At 31.4% G+C, this 14,850-nt stretch overlaps 4 protein-coding genes across 5 annotated transcripts; 1 reads left to right on the top strand and 3 right to left on the bottom strand.

Moving 5' to 3' along the window:
* Positions 1-731: 731 nt before the first annotated feature.
* LOC106360910 lies at positions 732-2,449 on the bottom strand. The gene is made up of 3 exons (XM_022699570.2): positions 2,227-2,449; positions 1,753-1,890; positions 732-1,672 (listed from the first exon to the last, which is right to left on the bottom strand). Exons 1-3 carry the CDS (start codon positions 2,261-2,263, stop codon positions 891-893), a joined length of 957 nt encoding a protein of 318 aa, XP_022555291.1. The 5' UTR covers positions 2,264-2,449; the 3' UTR covers positions 732-890.
* Positions 1,753-3,733, bottom strand: LOC106358863. 2 transcript variants are annotated; one of them, XM_048753160.1, is made up of 3 exons: positions 2,849-3,733; positions 2,679-2,763; positions 1,753-1,974 (listed from the first exon to the last, which is right to left on the bottom strand). In XM_048753160.1, the coding sequence occupies exons 1-2, from the start codon at positions 3,299-3,301 to the stop codon at positions 2,686-2,688; spliced, it is 531 nt and encodes a 176-aa protein (XP_048609117.1). In that variant the 5' UTR covers positions 3,302-3,733; the 3' UTR covers positions 1,753-1,974; positions 2,679-2,685. The 2 variants fall into 2 exon arrangements, with proteins under 2 accessions (XP_048609117.1, XP_048609116.1); XM_048753159.1 differs by lacking the exon at positions 1,753-1,974 and having other exon boundaries at positions 2,468-2,763.
* Positions 3,734-3,963: 230 nt separating this feature from the next.
* LOC106360912 (non-specific lipid-transfer protein 2-like) lies at positions 3,964-4,404 on the bottom strand. Its single transcript, XM_013800588.3, has one exon. It carries the CDS (start codon positions 4,402-4,404, stop codon positions 4,114-4,116), a length of 291 nt encoding a protein of 96 aa, XP_013656042.1. The 3' UTR covers positions 3,964-4,113.
* A 3,589-nt stretch (positions 4,405-7,993) lies between these two features.
* On the top strand, positions 7,994-9,481 carry LOC106360911 (reticulon-like protein B9). The gene is made up of 5 exons (XM_013800587.3): positions 7,994-8,261; positions 8,468-8,648; positions 8,743-8,884; positions 9,019-9,088; positions 9,195-9,481. Exons 1-5 carry the CDS (start codon positions 8,150-8,152, stop codon positions 9,362-9,364), a joined length of 675 nt encoding a protein of 224 aa, XP_013656041.1. The 5' UTR covers positions 7,994-8,149; the 3' UTR covers positions 9,365-9,481.
* Positions 9,482-14,850: the final 5,369 nt, after the last annotated feature.

Genomic DNA, 14,850 nt, shown 5'->3' with positions numbered 1-14,850 from the left:
TAGTTGAATATTTTTCATATATATCTAAAATTTTACAAAACAACTTAAATGAAACTATTAATAATTAAAATAAAACATTTTAAAACTCTAAATTTTACATTTTAAGCTTTATATTACTTAAAAATGTTAAAAAATAATAACAAATGTTGTTCTCAAAAGATATTTCAACTAAATCATAAAATAATATATATATAAAATAGAACACAAAAACATCAGTTTTAGATATACATGTTTTTAAGTCGGATACAAATCGGTTCTTATCGGGTCCGGTCTATTCGGATCGGTTCCTTTTCGGTTCTGATTCTTTCGGGTAAAAAAATTTAGACCCAAAAGGTACTTGTAAATTTTCGGTCCGGTTCCGGGTCGGTTCCGGTTCGGTTCTTCGGATCCAGGTTAAAATGCCCAGGCCTAATTTCTCACTTGGCGATAGGCCTAATTTCTCACTTGGCGATTGACATGTGGCTCAACAAGAATTCAATACAAGGAGAAGAAGCGGTTTATTGCTTATTCTCCTATCACAAAAAAAAAAAAAAAAAAAAAAACAGATGATTCAGACAGGGAACAACATCAAGAACCCACAACGTCGTCTCCAAAGTGCATGGTGATGTTGGAGGAAGAAAATGATAGTCTTGTACCATCTCCAGAAATGAGTGTTATTAGTCTTGTACAAACAGAGTTCCACAGCTTTGGTTTGTGTATTGGCCAATCAATTTCCGTATGATCTGATAATCAATTAAAAAGTTTGATGTGCACTCAATTTGGATATAATGACACACATGCCAACATCATACAAAAGTTACACATCTATCCATACTAAAACCGAGTAACACTAAGATCAATCAACATTTGCATGAGTTTAAAAGAAGAAGAGAAAGAAAAAACTCTTTTGTTTACTTGTTCTTTGTCTTCTTATCTTTCAATACTCGTAAGATCGATCCTAACCCAAAGCTTCCTCCGCTGCCCCCATTCTTTCCAGCTTGCTTTTGTGGTCTGAACTGATACGTGCTGCAGCAGACAGAGGAAGGAGAAGAACAAGAAGAAGACAAGTGAGATAATGGATCTGCCTCTGGACGTGGGGCTCCATGTCTCTGCGAGCTATGCTTGTTAATGTCCCTAAGCATTTCCCTCTTCGAATTCATCACTGATGATCCTGTTGAGTTGCTTCTTGTCAAACGAGGAAAGGAGCAGATCAGACTGTTCTTTACATCGCAGTTTAGGCTGGAGCTTCTCTTGAAGCTCCAAAACGACTTTGATGTTTTCTCTGCCTCTGAGTCAGAATTTGCGCTGCTTCCTGGTGTTCCCTTCTCGCTGTAGTGTTGTGGCAATGGCAATGGCAATGGCTTAGGAGGTATCGATGAGGAGGTGGATACTATAGGAGGGAGCTCGTACTTGTAGAGACGTTTTGGCATGGAAGATGCATTAGTTACTTGGAAAGGAAGGATCATCCCGTCGGCGAAGATCTCATCAGCTGGTGAGGCATCAAAGTTTCTTGAAATGTGGAACTCGAAATCTGGACTTGATGAATCTAAAAGTGTTGTGTCTCTCCGAACCAGGCCTCCTGATGGTTGTTGTTGTTGTTCCAGAGAAGGTGCTTTGTCTGATTGGCCTAGATCGCTAGCGAAGGATATCCGCTGGTGATTTGACTCCGCACAGATCATGATGTTCGGTTTTGCTGAAAGTTTTTCAAAACAAACGGTCATGTTAGTGAAAACCAATGAGAAACAGAGAAACGCAGAATGATTGAAAACTCACCGTTGTTTGGAGGAAAGATGATGAATGAAAAAGGTTTAGAACATAATGTTTTGAAAACATTTGAGACTAAAGCTCTTAAGTCCCAATGGATTAGAGGTTGAAAACTTCTATTAAAATAATGGATGTGGTGTGGCACTACTGCAAGAAGACAATGAGCTTAGCAAAAAATACAACACATAAAATCTAAAAATGAGATTTCAAGGGTTGAATAAGTAGTGTCTTCTTTCTTTCTGGAGACTGCTAACAGCTTGATCATGGCTTTTAACAGCGAGATGGTTTGGACATTGTAAACAACCAATGAAGTATATTTCAAATAATTATCAGTGTGTTATCATAAGTACAGTATCTTTTCATTTTTATACAACAGTTAGTAAGGGAACGTAAAATCAATATGTAAAACGCTAATAGCAGGAAGGAGCAAGTGCCACAGCTCCGGTGTTCAATAAATAGAACAGTGTTTGTAATTCAACTTACCAGAGAGAGAGGAAGATATCTGAAAACCTTGGGACATGGTGAGATACTGAGATGTTGTTGTAGAAGGAATCTTGGTCTGAGCTCTGAAAAGTTGTCAAAAATATCTAAAAGTAGAAACAATGTTCCTCAGCAAGATACTGAAACAAACATGCATAATTTTAGCAAGATACTAATTCAAGTTATACCTCCTGAGCTGCAAATAGTAGACGAAAACAATGATACTAAACAGGGAAGAAAGATGTAAGGAAATTGCAGAGAGCTGCATTATGGATATAACAATACAAAAATAGCTGGAGATTCCATTGCCATGGAGATTACAATTAGCTTTGGTAATGAAAAAACCCACCAGATGTCTCTATAAAAGAACAAACAGAAGCAAGCATAAAACTGGCTTAATTGCTACATTTGATAGTATACAACCATTTTCTTGAAGAAACCAAGGAATCAAACACCTTTTCATCATGTTTCCACAGGCTCAGGGACGACGTAAGAGCCTTCTGTTACTTGTTCTGCTAGCCACAATCCGGGAAAAAGAGTCTGTTCCAAGAAAGTTAAAATTTCAAATTCAAATGAGAGCAACAAAGCAGAGGAAGAAGAGAGAAAGGGAGGTGGAACACTTTACAATGATTTGATTCTGAACAAGTCTTGGTCTCTTCTTTGGCCTTCGAGGAGGTTTTTTCCCAAAGAGGGATGTGAAGTCCTCTTCGATTTCTTCTCTCAACAAAGAAACAGAGAACTTCACTTTCTCCTTCTTCTCCGAGTCTCCATCATCATGTGTGATCCTCGTGGGTTCGTTACAAGCAGCTCTCCTCGTCCTCAGATTCCACGGCCGAGCTGCTTCTGCTACTGCAGCGGCATCATCGCCTCCTCCGTTTCCCAAAGTCGAGACCTTTGGTGGTTTCCCATCGCAGATGGGATCGATGCTTAGCTTCCTCCTCTCTCCATGATCGGAAGAAGAAGAAGAGGGTAGGTTGACGCACCTGAGGGATCTCTGGTGACCCCATCGGAGATAAGGAAAGGTGAAGTTATGGAGGCGCTTTGATCTCTCCGGTGGCGGCGGAGGAGGGAGCTCCATTGATTGATCGAAGAAGATTCCTTTCTGTCCTTAGAAATGGAGCAAGTTCAAAGTTTTGGTTTTTATTTATTCGATTAGAAAGAGAGAGAGAGAGTAACGTTGTTCGTATAAGTTTTGTCGGGAACTCAATTGGGCTCGGCTTGGGCTTAGATTAGGTGTTTAGTGGATATCACTTATTGGACTTTTTGTTTTCAGGTCCATTTATTTCCGATGACAAAGCAGACTGTTACTAGAGAAAGGCGAAGACCACAACGTTAACAACACAATGCGAGAATCTACCATCAGAGATGGATCTGAAATTTTATGGTCAATAAACATTTACTAAAGAAACTAATAAAAAGAAAATCATCTATGTAATTTTTATTTTAGGATGATTTTTATTCTTTTAAACACTTCAAAATAAGCTGCACTTGATGTAATTAAAAGGCTTTTGATTGAATGAATTAAAATTCAATTTTTTTTTAAAAGACCAAGGATTATGTTTTACTGGGTTGAGTCCAGATCCGTATGAACAAAATATATATATATGCAGTGGAGTCGATTAAACCCAAGAAAAAAATTTAACCAATCAAAACCAAAACCTGTAGTGGTGAAATAAGATGAACCAAAGATGAATCTAGACGCTGGTAGTAACGATGAGCCCTTGTCACGTGCAACAAAAATATTGAAAATAAGATGTATAAAAGCATCATCGATCACACAGTGTTATTCTTAAGGGTATGATTTTTAATTAACATCCTTAAACGCATACCAAAAGCAGGATTCAAACATAGTTTATAGGATGATCATATATAATTGCAAACACACTTTTTTCAACACCTTGGCATGGGGAACTTGCAGGTGTTAGAGACTTTACGAGCGTTGGGAGAGCTGATGTAGCGACGGAGGCTAGGGTTTCTCATGTACCCACATATGCATGGCGTCTGCTCCTTCAGCTTCGCGCAGCACAACGCTGACGGTGGAGATGACGACGTTATCGCCGCCGCACATGGGCTTAGCTGCATTGGCGAGCACGTCACCGCTTCTGCCGCCGGGACTAGAACCACTAGGAGAAACGCAGCGAGGGCCAAAATGGACACCCATGTGGCCTTGACCATCACCATTTTTCTTCTTCTTGTTCTTCTTTTGTTTGGTTTGAGAGTTTATAAAAAGTGTGTTCTTGTGTTTGTGAGTGGTTTTTGATACGTGTGTCTCTTGCTATTTTATAGAGAGGGAAAGTGAAATGTTTTTTTCCTTACATTTTTCTGGTTTATTCGTATTTTCTAAAATATGGATTGAAAAAAAGTTATCAAAATATTAAACTAGTAGTGCACTAGCTAGCTTTTTGTGCCGTGTCTTAACATTCTTGGTTTGTGGATAGTAAGAACTCGTGCGAATCATTTGACTTTAGGAAACACTAAACAATCAAGATTTGTGGCTAAAATTGGGGATAAGTATTCTATGATTTTTTTGAAGGGCTTGACAAGTATTCAAATGATGCGATATTGACATAGATTCATTGCTATATTTTCTTGTTTGTTTAGAGTTTTATTCATTGTACTGGTGCCTTTTGTCTTATTCGTCTCTTTCTATTTCCAAGTGGAGAAGTAGGACTCCAAAGTGGGAAAATGTATTTAGAAAATTCAACACTTCATATGTATATTAGGTCACTTTTTTTTTTTTTGCTAAATATATTAGGTCACATTAACAACATATACCTTTGACCCTCTATATATATGTCGACTTTCCACCAAAGAAAAACAACATCACGATAAGAGTAAATATATAATTGTTTTCACTACCAAAATACATATAACACATAACTTGTTATATAATTTTTTTTTTTTAAAAAGTGGCCAGCTTCTATTATTTGAGAACATTCTTCTCAATACTTTATCAAAAATTATTTAAAACTCTATTTTTATTTAATAATTCAACAACCTCCTATAAAAATATAAAATTTTATATAGGCATGACTCATATTTGTCACTATTGATATATCTTTAACGTCAGTATTAATCTTTCTCTCTCACACACACTGATAATAGTATATGATGGAGAAATACATTCGTATGTGTATCGACATAATTAATTCAATAAGTTAACAACAACAACGATCAATTAGTCTTTATATACAAAATGATGATTTTGAGAAGAAGCGTGCGTTTGGGGATACATTTGAACCATCATTGCCACAATCACTCTTTTTTTTTTTTTTTTTGAAAAGAAACCACAATCACTCATTGAACATCCTTTTATGCATTTTTCTTCTGGCGCAACTGTATGTAGTAATCAAACGAACATTTCATATACTTTTCAGTGTAGAAATTTATTGGATATATTAGTTGTTGCATATTCTTGGGTAACCAGACTTTGTAGCAAAGTGATCATTCCAGACTTTGTGGACATATTCGTAGGAAAATGATCATTAACGTTGCTTGAAAAATAAGAAGCAAATATTGGAATGGGTTTACTAAACGGTTGATCGGTTTGCTTGGTAGGAATACTAGCTAGATTTTTAAATTACAGTAGAAATAAAATGACGTATGTAGTAAGTAAGAGCTTATCATAGTTCAAAAACACGAGAGAGGAGACAGTGGAATGTTTGGTGGAGTTGACATCACTAGAAATGTGTTCACACACTGGTTGTTGAAGTTGTATATTGGGCTAGACCTATGAGTATTGGGCTAGCTATATGATGTATATTAGGCCGGTTAGATATGACAGGTTATTAGGTCATATGATTATGTATATATACTTTGTATACGACTTTAAAGATCAATAAGAAAGCATATTCAGTTTATTCACATCGTATCAGAGCTAGGTTTCTAGGAGGTTCTGTGGTCTCTTGGAAAACAAAGAAACAAGATACAGTTGCTCGTTCTTTGGCCGAAGCAGAATATCGCTCAATGAGGAATGCTCTAGACGAGATTCTCTGGTTTCTAGAGTTACTACAGGAAATCGGTTGTCCTCAAAACGGGCCAGTACGTTTGTTTTGTGATAGTCAGGCAGCTATCTACATTGCGGCAAATCCAGTTTTCACGAACGAACTAAGCATGTTGAATCAGATTGTCATGCTGTTAGAGATGCAGTTTTGGATGGCACTATCTCTACTATCCATGTAAGCACACATGATCAACTGGCCGATTTACTTACCAAGGCCCTTGGCCGTCAACAGTTCGAACGTTTAGTGTCCAAGTTGAGCATTTTTAATCTCCATGCTCCAACTTGAGGGGGAGTATTGGGCTAGACCTATGAGTATTGGGCTAGCTATATGATGTATATTAGGCCGGTTAGATATGACGGTTATTAGGTCATATGATTATGTATATATACTTTGTATACGACTTTAAAGATCAATAAGAAAGCATATTCAGTTTATTCACATTGTACCTCATACAAACATGTGTCTTTCGACTTTTTTTGGGTCGAAATGTTATGTCTTTCGACTTTGAAGTTTGATGTTACTTGTTTCTATTATTTTAAAAAATTCCAAAAACGCGAATTTATTTATATAAAAGCCCTGTTCTGGAACGCGGTAGGCGCTAGTCGGGCGGTCGGGTTGGGCCTAGCGCCTAAAGAAAAAATCGGGGATTAATCGGAAATTATGCGGGGCGAAATTTTTAGATGGTTTACTATGTTATAAAACATGTTAATCTTTAATTGTGTATAACATTAATACATTTTCATGTTTATGATTGTATAAAACACACAAATAGAATATATAAATTTAATATAGTGTAATTTTCATCAAAATTATGAATATAAATGATATTTATAAAATTTTAGATCAAATAAACAAATAAAAATATTATTAAAACTAAAAAAAAAATTAAAAAAAAAAAAAAAAAATTAGGCGGCCGCCTAGGCGGCTAGGCGGTCATTTAGGCGGTCTAGGCGGAAAAAATCGGATATCCGATTTTTTAAACCGATTTGGCATAAATCGGGGCGGAAAAGTGACGCGTAGCGCCTAGGCGGCCGCCTAGGCGGCTAGGCGGCCGATTTTTAGAACAGGGTATAAAAGTGAAACACGGCTAAGAAAATAGTGGTATTGTCGTTGTGAAAAGAGTAAATGAAATAAGAGAAACTAATCCAAAGCATCATCGATCGTGATATGAACTTTATAGATTGAGTAGTGTCACAATTTGCGTTGTTATTACTACTACTCTTACGGAACAAATGGTATAATTCAATTATCTTAATGCATGTTTGAGGCTAAAACTAAAAATATTTTAGAATCATTTGTTTTCTAAGAATAGTTTGTTTTTCTTTTAGTCTATCCTGAAAATATATAAGAAGAAACTAACTAGAACCTTTCGATGGGACTATGAATTTGTTTCATTGGTTTATACTTTCGCTTTGGTATTGGTCAAAATTCTCGTAAATGGTTGGTCTCTTGTATGTTTAGGCAACCATTGCCATTGTTACTCCAGTATGAATTCAAATTAATTTTCTAAAGAAAGTAGTAACATATGATCGTCAAAAATAAAATAAAAGGTAGGAACATCGAAAAATCGAAGGTGTTGTGATGCGTCTAAAATATACATGCAAATTAGGAACTTATATAATTAAGGGGTTTGAATTCTTAATTTATGTAGTGGTGGACATGAAGAAACACATGGGAGAAGGAATAAGGGCAAAACCATTCCCAATTCTTTGCTTGCTTCATGAAGAGATGTTGTTAACTTTGTTCCCAAGCCTAGAACCTCTCTTGTATCTACCTAGCTCTATTTTTTATATTTCTTGCTTTCCCCTTCAATTTCTTCAAACCCATCACCACGAGTTTACATATATATATCAGAACACTAATGTTAACTACTATTCCAAATTTCCAATTTAATTTGTAAGCTGTCATATTTTCATCCAATCATGCCAATCTTTGGGGGATCTTCCGATTCTGAAAATGAAAGAACAATGCATCAAATGACTAAGTTCTTCAGTCGCCAACGATCAATTCACTCTATATTTGGAGGAGGCAAATGTATTTATTTCTCTCCTTTCTCTAACTTTATATCGGCCTAGTCGCTCATGACGAGTTGTACGTGAAAATAGCTAGTTAATTGTTTTCTATCTATAAATTCTCTAAAATACCTTTATATGTATATAAATTCGACGAATCATTCATGTTTCCTACAAATGATATTGTAGCCAATCACAAAATTTGAAGTTTTATATTTATTACTACAGTTGCGGATATTTTGCTATGGAGAGAGCCAAAAATAGCTGCAACATTGGCGATAGGAGTTAGTGTCTTCTGGTTCTTGATGGAAGTAGTGGAATACAATTTCATAACCCTAATTTGTCATGCTTCCATGACCTCCATGCTTCTTTTCTTTATTTGGTCCACTGCTTCTGATTTTCTCAATTGGTAATGTATATATCTTTCATTAGTCTTTTCGATTTATTGGGTCGATCATAAATATAATATATAATTTCCGAAAATTATTCCTAAATATATGCAGGGAAAGGCCAATTATACCAGAAGTGGTACTAGACGAATCTTCTTTCAGGGAATTAGCAAGAAGCTTTCATGATAGATTCAACAGAATGCTCTCCAAGCTTCTTGACATTGCTTGTGGAAGAGATCCTCCACTCTTTTTCCTAGTAAGATGTTGAATTAATCATCTCAATATATCTATATTTTCAATTATATATATATATATATATATATATCAATTTATCAATGTATCAGCTCCATTTACTATTATTTTCCTAAAATTGGATACATTTTTTTTCAGACAACAATCTCACTTTATATCTTATCCATCATCGGGACATATTTCAACTTTATGAATCTTTTGTTCATAGGTAAGAATTATAGTTAATTACTATAACATGTATAGATTTAACTATTGATTATTTAAACTATTGATTATTTAGCAGATGATTGATTAATGCACATTGTGCCATTTAGGGTTTATAAGCATGCAAACGTTGCCGGTTATGTACGAGCTGTACGAGGATGACGTTGATAGAGTGCTGAGTAACTTGGCGAGGAAGATGAGGAAGCTGTACAGAAAAATTGACTCGAACGTTCTTAGCAAGATCCCAAGAGGAACTGTTAAAATCAAGAAACATACTTAAATTCTTAGCTGTTTGCATATTAATTCATGTATAATCAGAATTCATATGTATATAGAAATATATATAATGAATTCTGCAATTATATATATAAATCCTAAAAAGAAGTTTTACTTCATAGTTCAGATTAGAATAATTCTTTTGCTTATTGTGTTTTTTTTTCCCTTACAAAATGAAATTAAGACTAGTTTCTATCCTAAGGGTTATCAAGGCATTTGATTACATTTTATCGTCATACCTTAATTTTATTTCAACAACGTTCGTTAGATTTAGTAATGACAATATTAGTAAAATCAAACATTCTAAGAAACTACAAAGCTAATCAGCTGATTCGTAAATATTTTGTGATGGTGGTTTAACTAAATACTAGGTGTTTGCCCGCAATTGTGCGGGTAATTATATTATATGAAAAATATATATTATGTTTACATTGTTATAATTTTGAATAATAATTAAAACTTTTATTTTTAATTTCAAATAGTTGGATAATCAAAAATTTTAGTATATATATTTAGAAGATCGGTGAGATTTAAAATAATTTAACAACGTAAATCTTAGTCATTACAAATATTTCTCTTACAGAAAAGCAATATTATAATTAATTCAGATAATTGAATGTAGAATTACTTTATATTTTATTTTAACACGTGAAAAAAACCGGAATACTCTAGCTTTCAAAAAATAAATAATAGAGTATTTTTGTATAGGACCAATACAATGATCGGATGCTTTTATCATGAAGATATTTTGTAAATGTTATTGTGTGGACTTTAGAATACATAAAAAGTTCTAATAATTTTTTACCTACAAATCTAATTCTTTTATATAAGAATATATAACCATTAAATATTTTTTGATAAAAAAAATTAAAGTATTTTATTTAATTATGTATAAATAATTGATGAAGAAATATTTTTTGATAAAACATATATATTATTTCTCCAGTTCTACAATTAGTTACCACAAATCATTTTTTGTAATATTGCATGTGTTATTTGGTAATTTATATTTATTAGTTCTATAGTTACCTTTTATTTTTTAGATCTGGTTAAAATAAATAACTAATAAACGTCAACAACCAATCAAATTATAACTATTTCTTAAAACTTAACCTATTAACAATACATAAGAAAAAAATCACTTAAGTGACATCTCAAATAATATATAGTATGATTTATATCTTTAAAACCAAGGATAAATTTAGTTAATTCAAACATGAAAACATGTATTACGAAAATGGTAGTGTAAGTAATTTTTCTCATAATTTTGTCAAATGGGTTAAACAAACCATTTCTTCCTTTAAAACATACACATTATAATTAAATCTGATTATTTAATAAAAAATAACTTTTAAATTTTTAAATAACGAAATATTGTTATTTTAGACATATATACTTAATATTAATGTGAGATCCAACATTATATCAAAATGAAATAGTTTTATTTGTATAAAATTTGTTAAATTTTTATTATTTTAAATTTTTAAATGTTTATTATACCGCAAAATATACATCTCATTATTTATAAATAATTTATCCTACTTGCAATTTACATTATATTTTCTATCTTTAACTTTAACAATTGTAGAACAAGTCATTTTTATTGATATTTCTTACTCAATTTATCATAATGTTTTAAAACACACATAAAGCTAATTAGTTCACATTTATAGTAACAAAAAATACATGCATCTCGACAGACAAATAAAATTAAATACATAAGAATATAAAAGAACCAAGAATGTAACAAACATATTTTATTATTCTCCCTTCCTGTTTTTTATTTATGTCTCCTTTATTTATTTACTATTCAAAACAAGCATGCTAATTTTATTATAATCAAATCTATATGAATTATTTTAATAGAGTATTAACTCTAGGAAAATCATGTGAAAAATACTTTGATTAATTTAATTTTAAATGACTTTCTATATAATAATTTTAAATGATTTAATTCATCTGTTTATATTAACAGATGAATCAAATAATATTTCTTGATTACTAAAATTTTAAATGACTTACCATATAATTTTTATGTTTTAAAATATAAAAATATTTTAATCATTTCTAAAAGTGATAACTTATCTATGATATCACATTATCATTGGAAAATGATGAGAATTTTTTAAAATTATATATTTGACTATTTTGCATCTATTTGAAACATTTTAGAATATATATAGTGAATGAGTGAGTTTAATTAATATTATTAGGTTTACATTAATTAGTTTTTTGGAATCTATAATTTAATGTATTCACTACTACTATAAATATATTAAAACCATTTTTATAATTGTTTATGTAGTATCATCTGTATTTAAATGCATATTATCAATTTATATAATGTAATCTATGATATTTAATTGTTTCTATAAATAAATTATATTAATTCATCTATATTTAAGATGTTTAATTGTATGTTTGGAAACATATATTAGATTAGGTAATTCTAGGGTTAGTTTTCTTTTAAAAATTTTAATTAAATAAATAAAAAATTTAAAACTATCGACCAATCAAATTATAATAATTAATTGAAAATGTCTTCTATGAGCGACACGTCAGCAGAACTCACTTAAGTGACTTCTCGATTAATATATACGAGGATTTCCTCGAAAAAGCTAAATAGTATATTCTGTTGCAACCATCGTGCATTATAATCTAAATTTATTTGGTTCATTATGTACGCAGTGTCGTGCAAAGATTTTTAGAAACATGGTGAGACTTAATATTTTATTATTATTAAAAAAATATAATAATAATAATAATTATGATTTAAATCTAAATGACAAAATTTCTTATAAAAGGTATTACATGTAAACACATTTATAAATTCTTTCACCAAATTTTCATTAATTTAAGAAAACTAACCTAAATATTGTCAAATAAAGAATTGCAAAATTTCCTCCACAAATTTGATTTTTGTGTACATACTTTTCGGAATTCGGGGAGTATACTCTCTCATTATTTTTTTATGGTCTTTCCGGCAACGATGCTGTAAAACATACCCACCCACATTGTACTGGTGTCCTTTTCTTATGGTTCCCCTGAGTGGAATCCACTTCTAGCCAAATATCAACTGTGATTTCTTCCTAATATAATCAGTCCAATAATATGGCATCAGTTATCCCAATATATGATTTATTTATTTTTGTCAAATATTCCAATATATGATTGTCAATAAATTTTGTACTCTTGATTTTGCAAGTGTTCATAAGCCTTTTAAAACGTTTTATATATAATTTATGGGAATATATACATGACTAACACGCGTTAACGTGTGTCCAAATGCACCCACCATCCATCCATATTGCATTTAGATGGTTATAACTTATAATGCCAAAAAAAAAACTTATAATGCCAAGACCATGAGAATTTTCGTGGGTGGTAAACTTTACAAAAATACATCATCTTCAATTATTCTATACTGACAAAATAAATAATAACAATAACAGAAGTATCGATCGAAGAAGACAAAAAACATTTTCAGCGATACAAAGTCTCTCGATCGAGTAGTACACCAAATCTGAATTTCAAATTTGATGGTCTACATACACTCTACAGTCTACACTACAATAAGACACTAATTGGTACTGTAATGGAGAAAATGGGTCACACAAGTTGCAGCTTTAAATGAAGACCGGCACTCTTTCCTCTATCAATTTCAATCTATTATTACCATATGTGCCACTCTGCAACGAAAGTTCCATGTTCAATTATCAATTAATGATATCTCATTACTATAGGACTCTACTACTCTCCCCCCACTTATTTAATTGTTTTGTATGTCTCTCTATAGTCCTCGGACATTTAAGGCCTTAATTGATAGAACATAGCATTATGTTTTACATTATCCAATCAACATTTGATAATAATATTTTACATTTAAAAGATAATTTAATATATTTTAAATGTGAAATATTATTTTTAAATAATATTTGTATTGTAAATTTATTTTTAAAATAATATTTTTTCGATATAAAGATAATTTTGAAATTATTAAATAAAATAAATTAATTATATATCTTTTTAATTATATATATATATATTAGAAATATATTCATTGGAAATAAATATGTATATATTATATAGTAATTTTTATAATAATTTTAAATAGCATATTCATACTGCTCTACCAATCATTCTATTAAATAGTTTAGTAAAAACATTTAAATTTAAATTATATTTAAAAATATTTTTTATTAAGATTGTAGATTTTATTTTATTCTTACTCATATTTTAATATAAATTTGATTTAATTAAATATAAAACTAAGATAAAAAATAAAATTTTATTTAAATTTTAATTAAGAATATATATATATATATATATATATTCTTAATTAAAATTTAAAATACAATTATAATCCTAGATAAATTTTGTTTAAATATATTAAACCAACTTGTATCAAATTATTAAAAATTGATATAAAATTGTATAATTATCAATAATTAAAACTAAACATAATTTATAAAATTTATCGATATATAAAAAACTAATGATTTTTCGATTAAAAGATAAAAATATTGTAGAAAATTTGAAATTTTAGTAATAAAAACTGCATAATTATAAAAATAGAATTAAATAATATTTCAAAATTTGTAATTTCATATTTGAATATATATTTATTTTAATGATGAGTTATTACCATATTCTAAAAATTTTACTAAAAAAATAAATCTACATTAAATGTAGTTATCTATGTTATATTTAGCCGTAAACCATGTCAACAATTTTAGTAGTCATGTCACATTTTTTTGTGTGAAAGTGATTCACTACAAGAAAACAGCAGCATACCGAGGGAAAAAATCGTCGGTATGTCGTCGGAATAACGTTATTCCGACGACATACCGACGAAACAAGTCCTTGGAAATAACTCCTCGGAAATTCATTTTTCCTCGGAAATCCCTCGAAAATTTCCGACGGAATTCCGAGGAAATGAATATCCCAGGAAACTCCGAGGACCACCAGTTCGTCGGAAAGGTCCTCAAAATATACCGAAGGAGAACTTCTTCGGGATATTTCGATGGACTTTCCGATGGTCCAATCCTCGGAAGTTCCGACGAAATGTTCCTCAGAATTTTATCGGGAATTTCCGAGGAACGGAGCCCTCGGAAAATTCTGAGGAAGGAGTCCCTCGGTATATTCCGACGACTTATTCCGAAGAAATGTTCGTCGGAAATTTCAGAGGGTTCATTTCCTCGGAATTTCAAAAAAAATTAATTTTTTTTACAAAAATAAATTTCTTGAAATTTAAATTCGAAAATATAAAATCAAATTAAAATTGAAAACATATTAGATAATATTCAAAGTTGTACAAATAAAAATAAAACATTCTGAGTTTTTGAAAAAAAAAACTGTCTTGCACGTTCGGGAACACCTCGTTCGGGTACATCCTCTTCATCATCTCCATCATTTGCTGGTTCAGCCTCTTCTGTGCCTCATAGCCCGCCTGTTGAGCCGCCATCTGGGTCTCCAACAAAGATATGCGAT

Source organism: Brassica napus, chromosome C3 (assembly GCF_020379485.1).
Source record: "Brassica napus cultivar Da-Ae chromosome C3, Da-Ae, whole genome shotgun sequence".
NCBI classification, from domain to species: domain Eukaryota; kingdom Viridiplantae; phylum Streptophyta; class Magnoliopsida; order Brassicales; family Brassicaceae; genus Brassica; species Brassica napus.
This window is presented reverse-complemented; position numbering and strand designations above follow the sequence as displayed.

What these genes read in the sequence shown, in the direction of transcription:
- LOC106360910 (XM_022699570.2), bottom strand. Translation starts at nt 2,263, where the DNA reads ATGTCCCAAGGTTTTCAGATATCTTCCTCTCTCTCTG. An exon ending in GATATCTTCCTCTCTCTCTG is followed by an intron (nt 1,891 to 2,226) that starts GTAAGTTGAATT and finishes GTCTTCTTGCAG; the next exon opens with TAGTGCCACACCACATCCAT. An exon ending in CATCTTTCCTCCAAACAACG is followed by an intron (nt 1,673 to 1,752) that starts GTGAGTTTTCAA and finishes AAAAACTTTCAG; the next exon opens with CAAAACCGAACATCATGATC.
- LOC106358863 (XM_048753160.1), bottom strand. Translation starts at nt 3,301, where the DNA reads ATGGAGCTCCCTCCTCCGCCGCCACCGGAGAGATCAAAGCGCCTCCAT. An exon ending in TTGTTCAGAATCAAATCATT is followed by an intron (nt 2,764 to 2,848) that starts GTAAAGTGTTCC and finishes TTCTTGGAACAG; the next exon opens with ACTCTTTTTCCCGGATTGTG.
- LOC106360912 (XM_013800588.3), bottom strand. Translation starts at nt 4,404, where the DNA reads ATGGTGATGGTCAAGGCCACATGGGTGTCCATTTTGGCCCTCGCTGCG.
- LOC106360911 (XM_013800587.3), top strand. Translation starts at nt 8,150, where the DNA reads ATGCCAATCTTTGGGGGATCTTCCGATTCTGAAAATGAAAGAACAATG. An exon ending in GCTTCTGATTTTCTCAATTG is followed by an intron (nt 8,649 to 8,742) that starts GTAATGTATATA and finishes AAATATATGCAG; the next exon opens with GGAAAGGCCAATTATACCAG. An exon ending in TATGAATCTTTTGTTCATAG is followed by an intron (nt 9,089 to 9,194) that starts GTAAGAATTATA and finishes TGTGCCATTTAG; the next exon opens with GGTTTATAAGCATGCAAACG.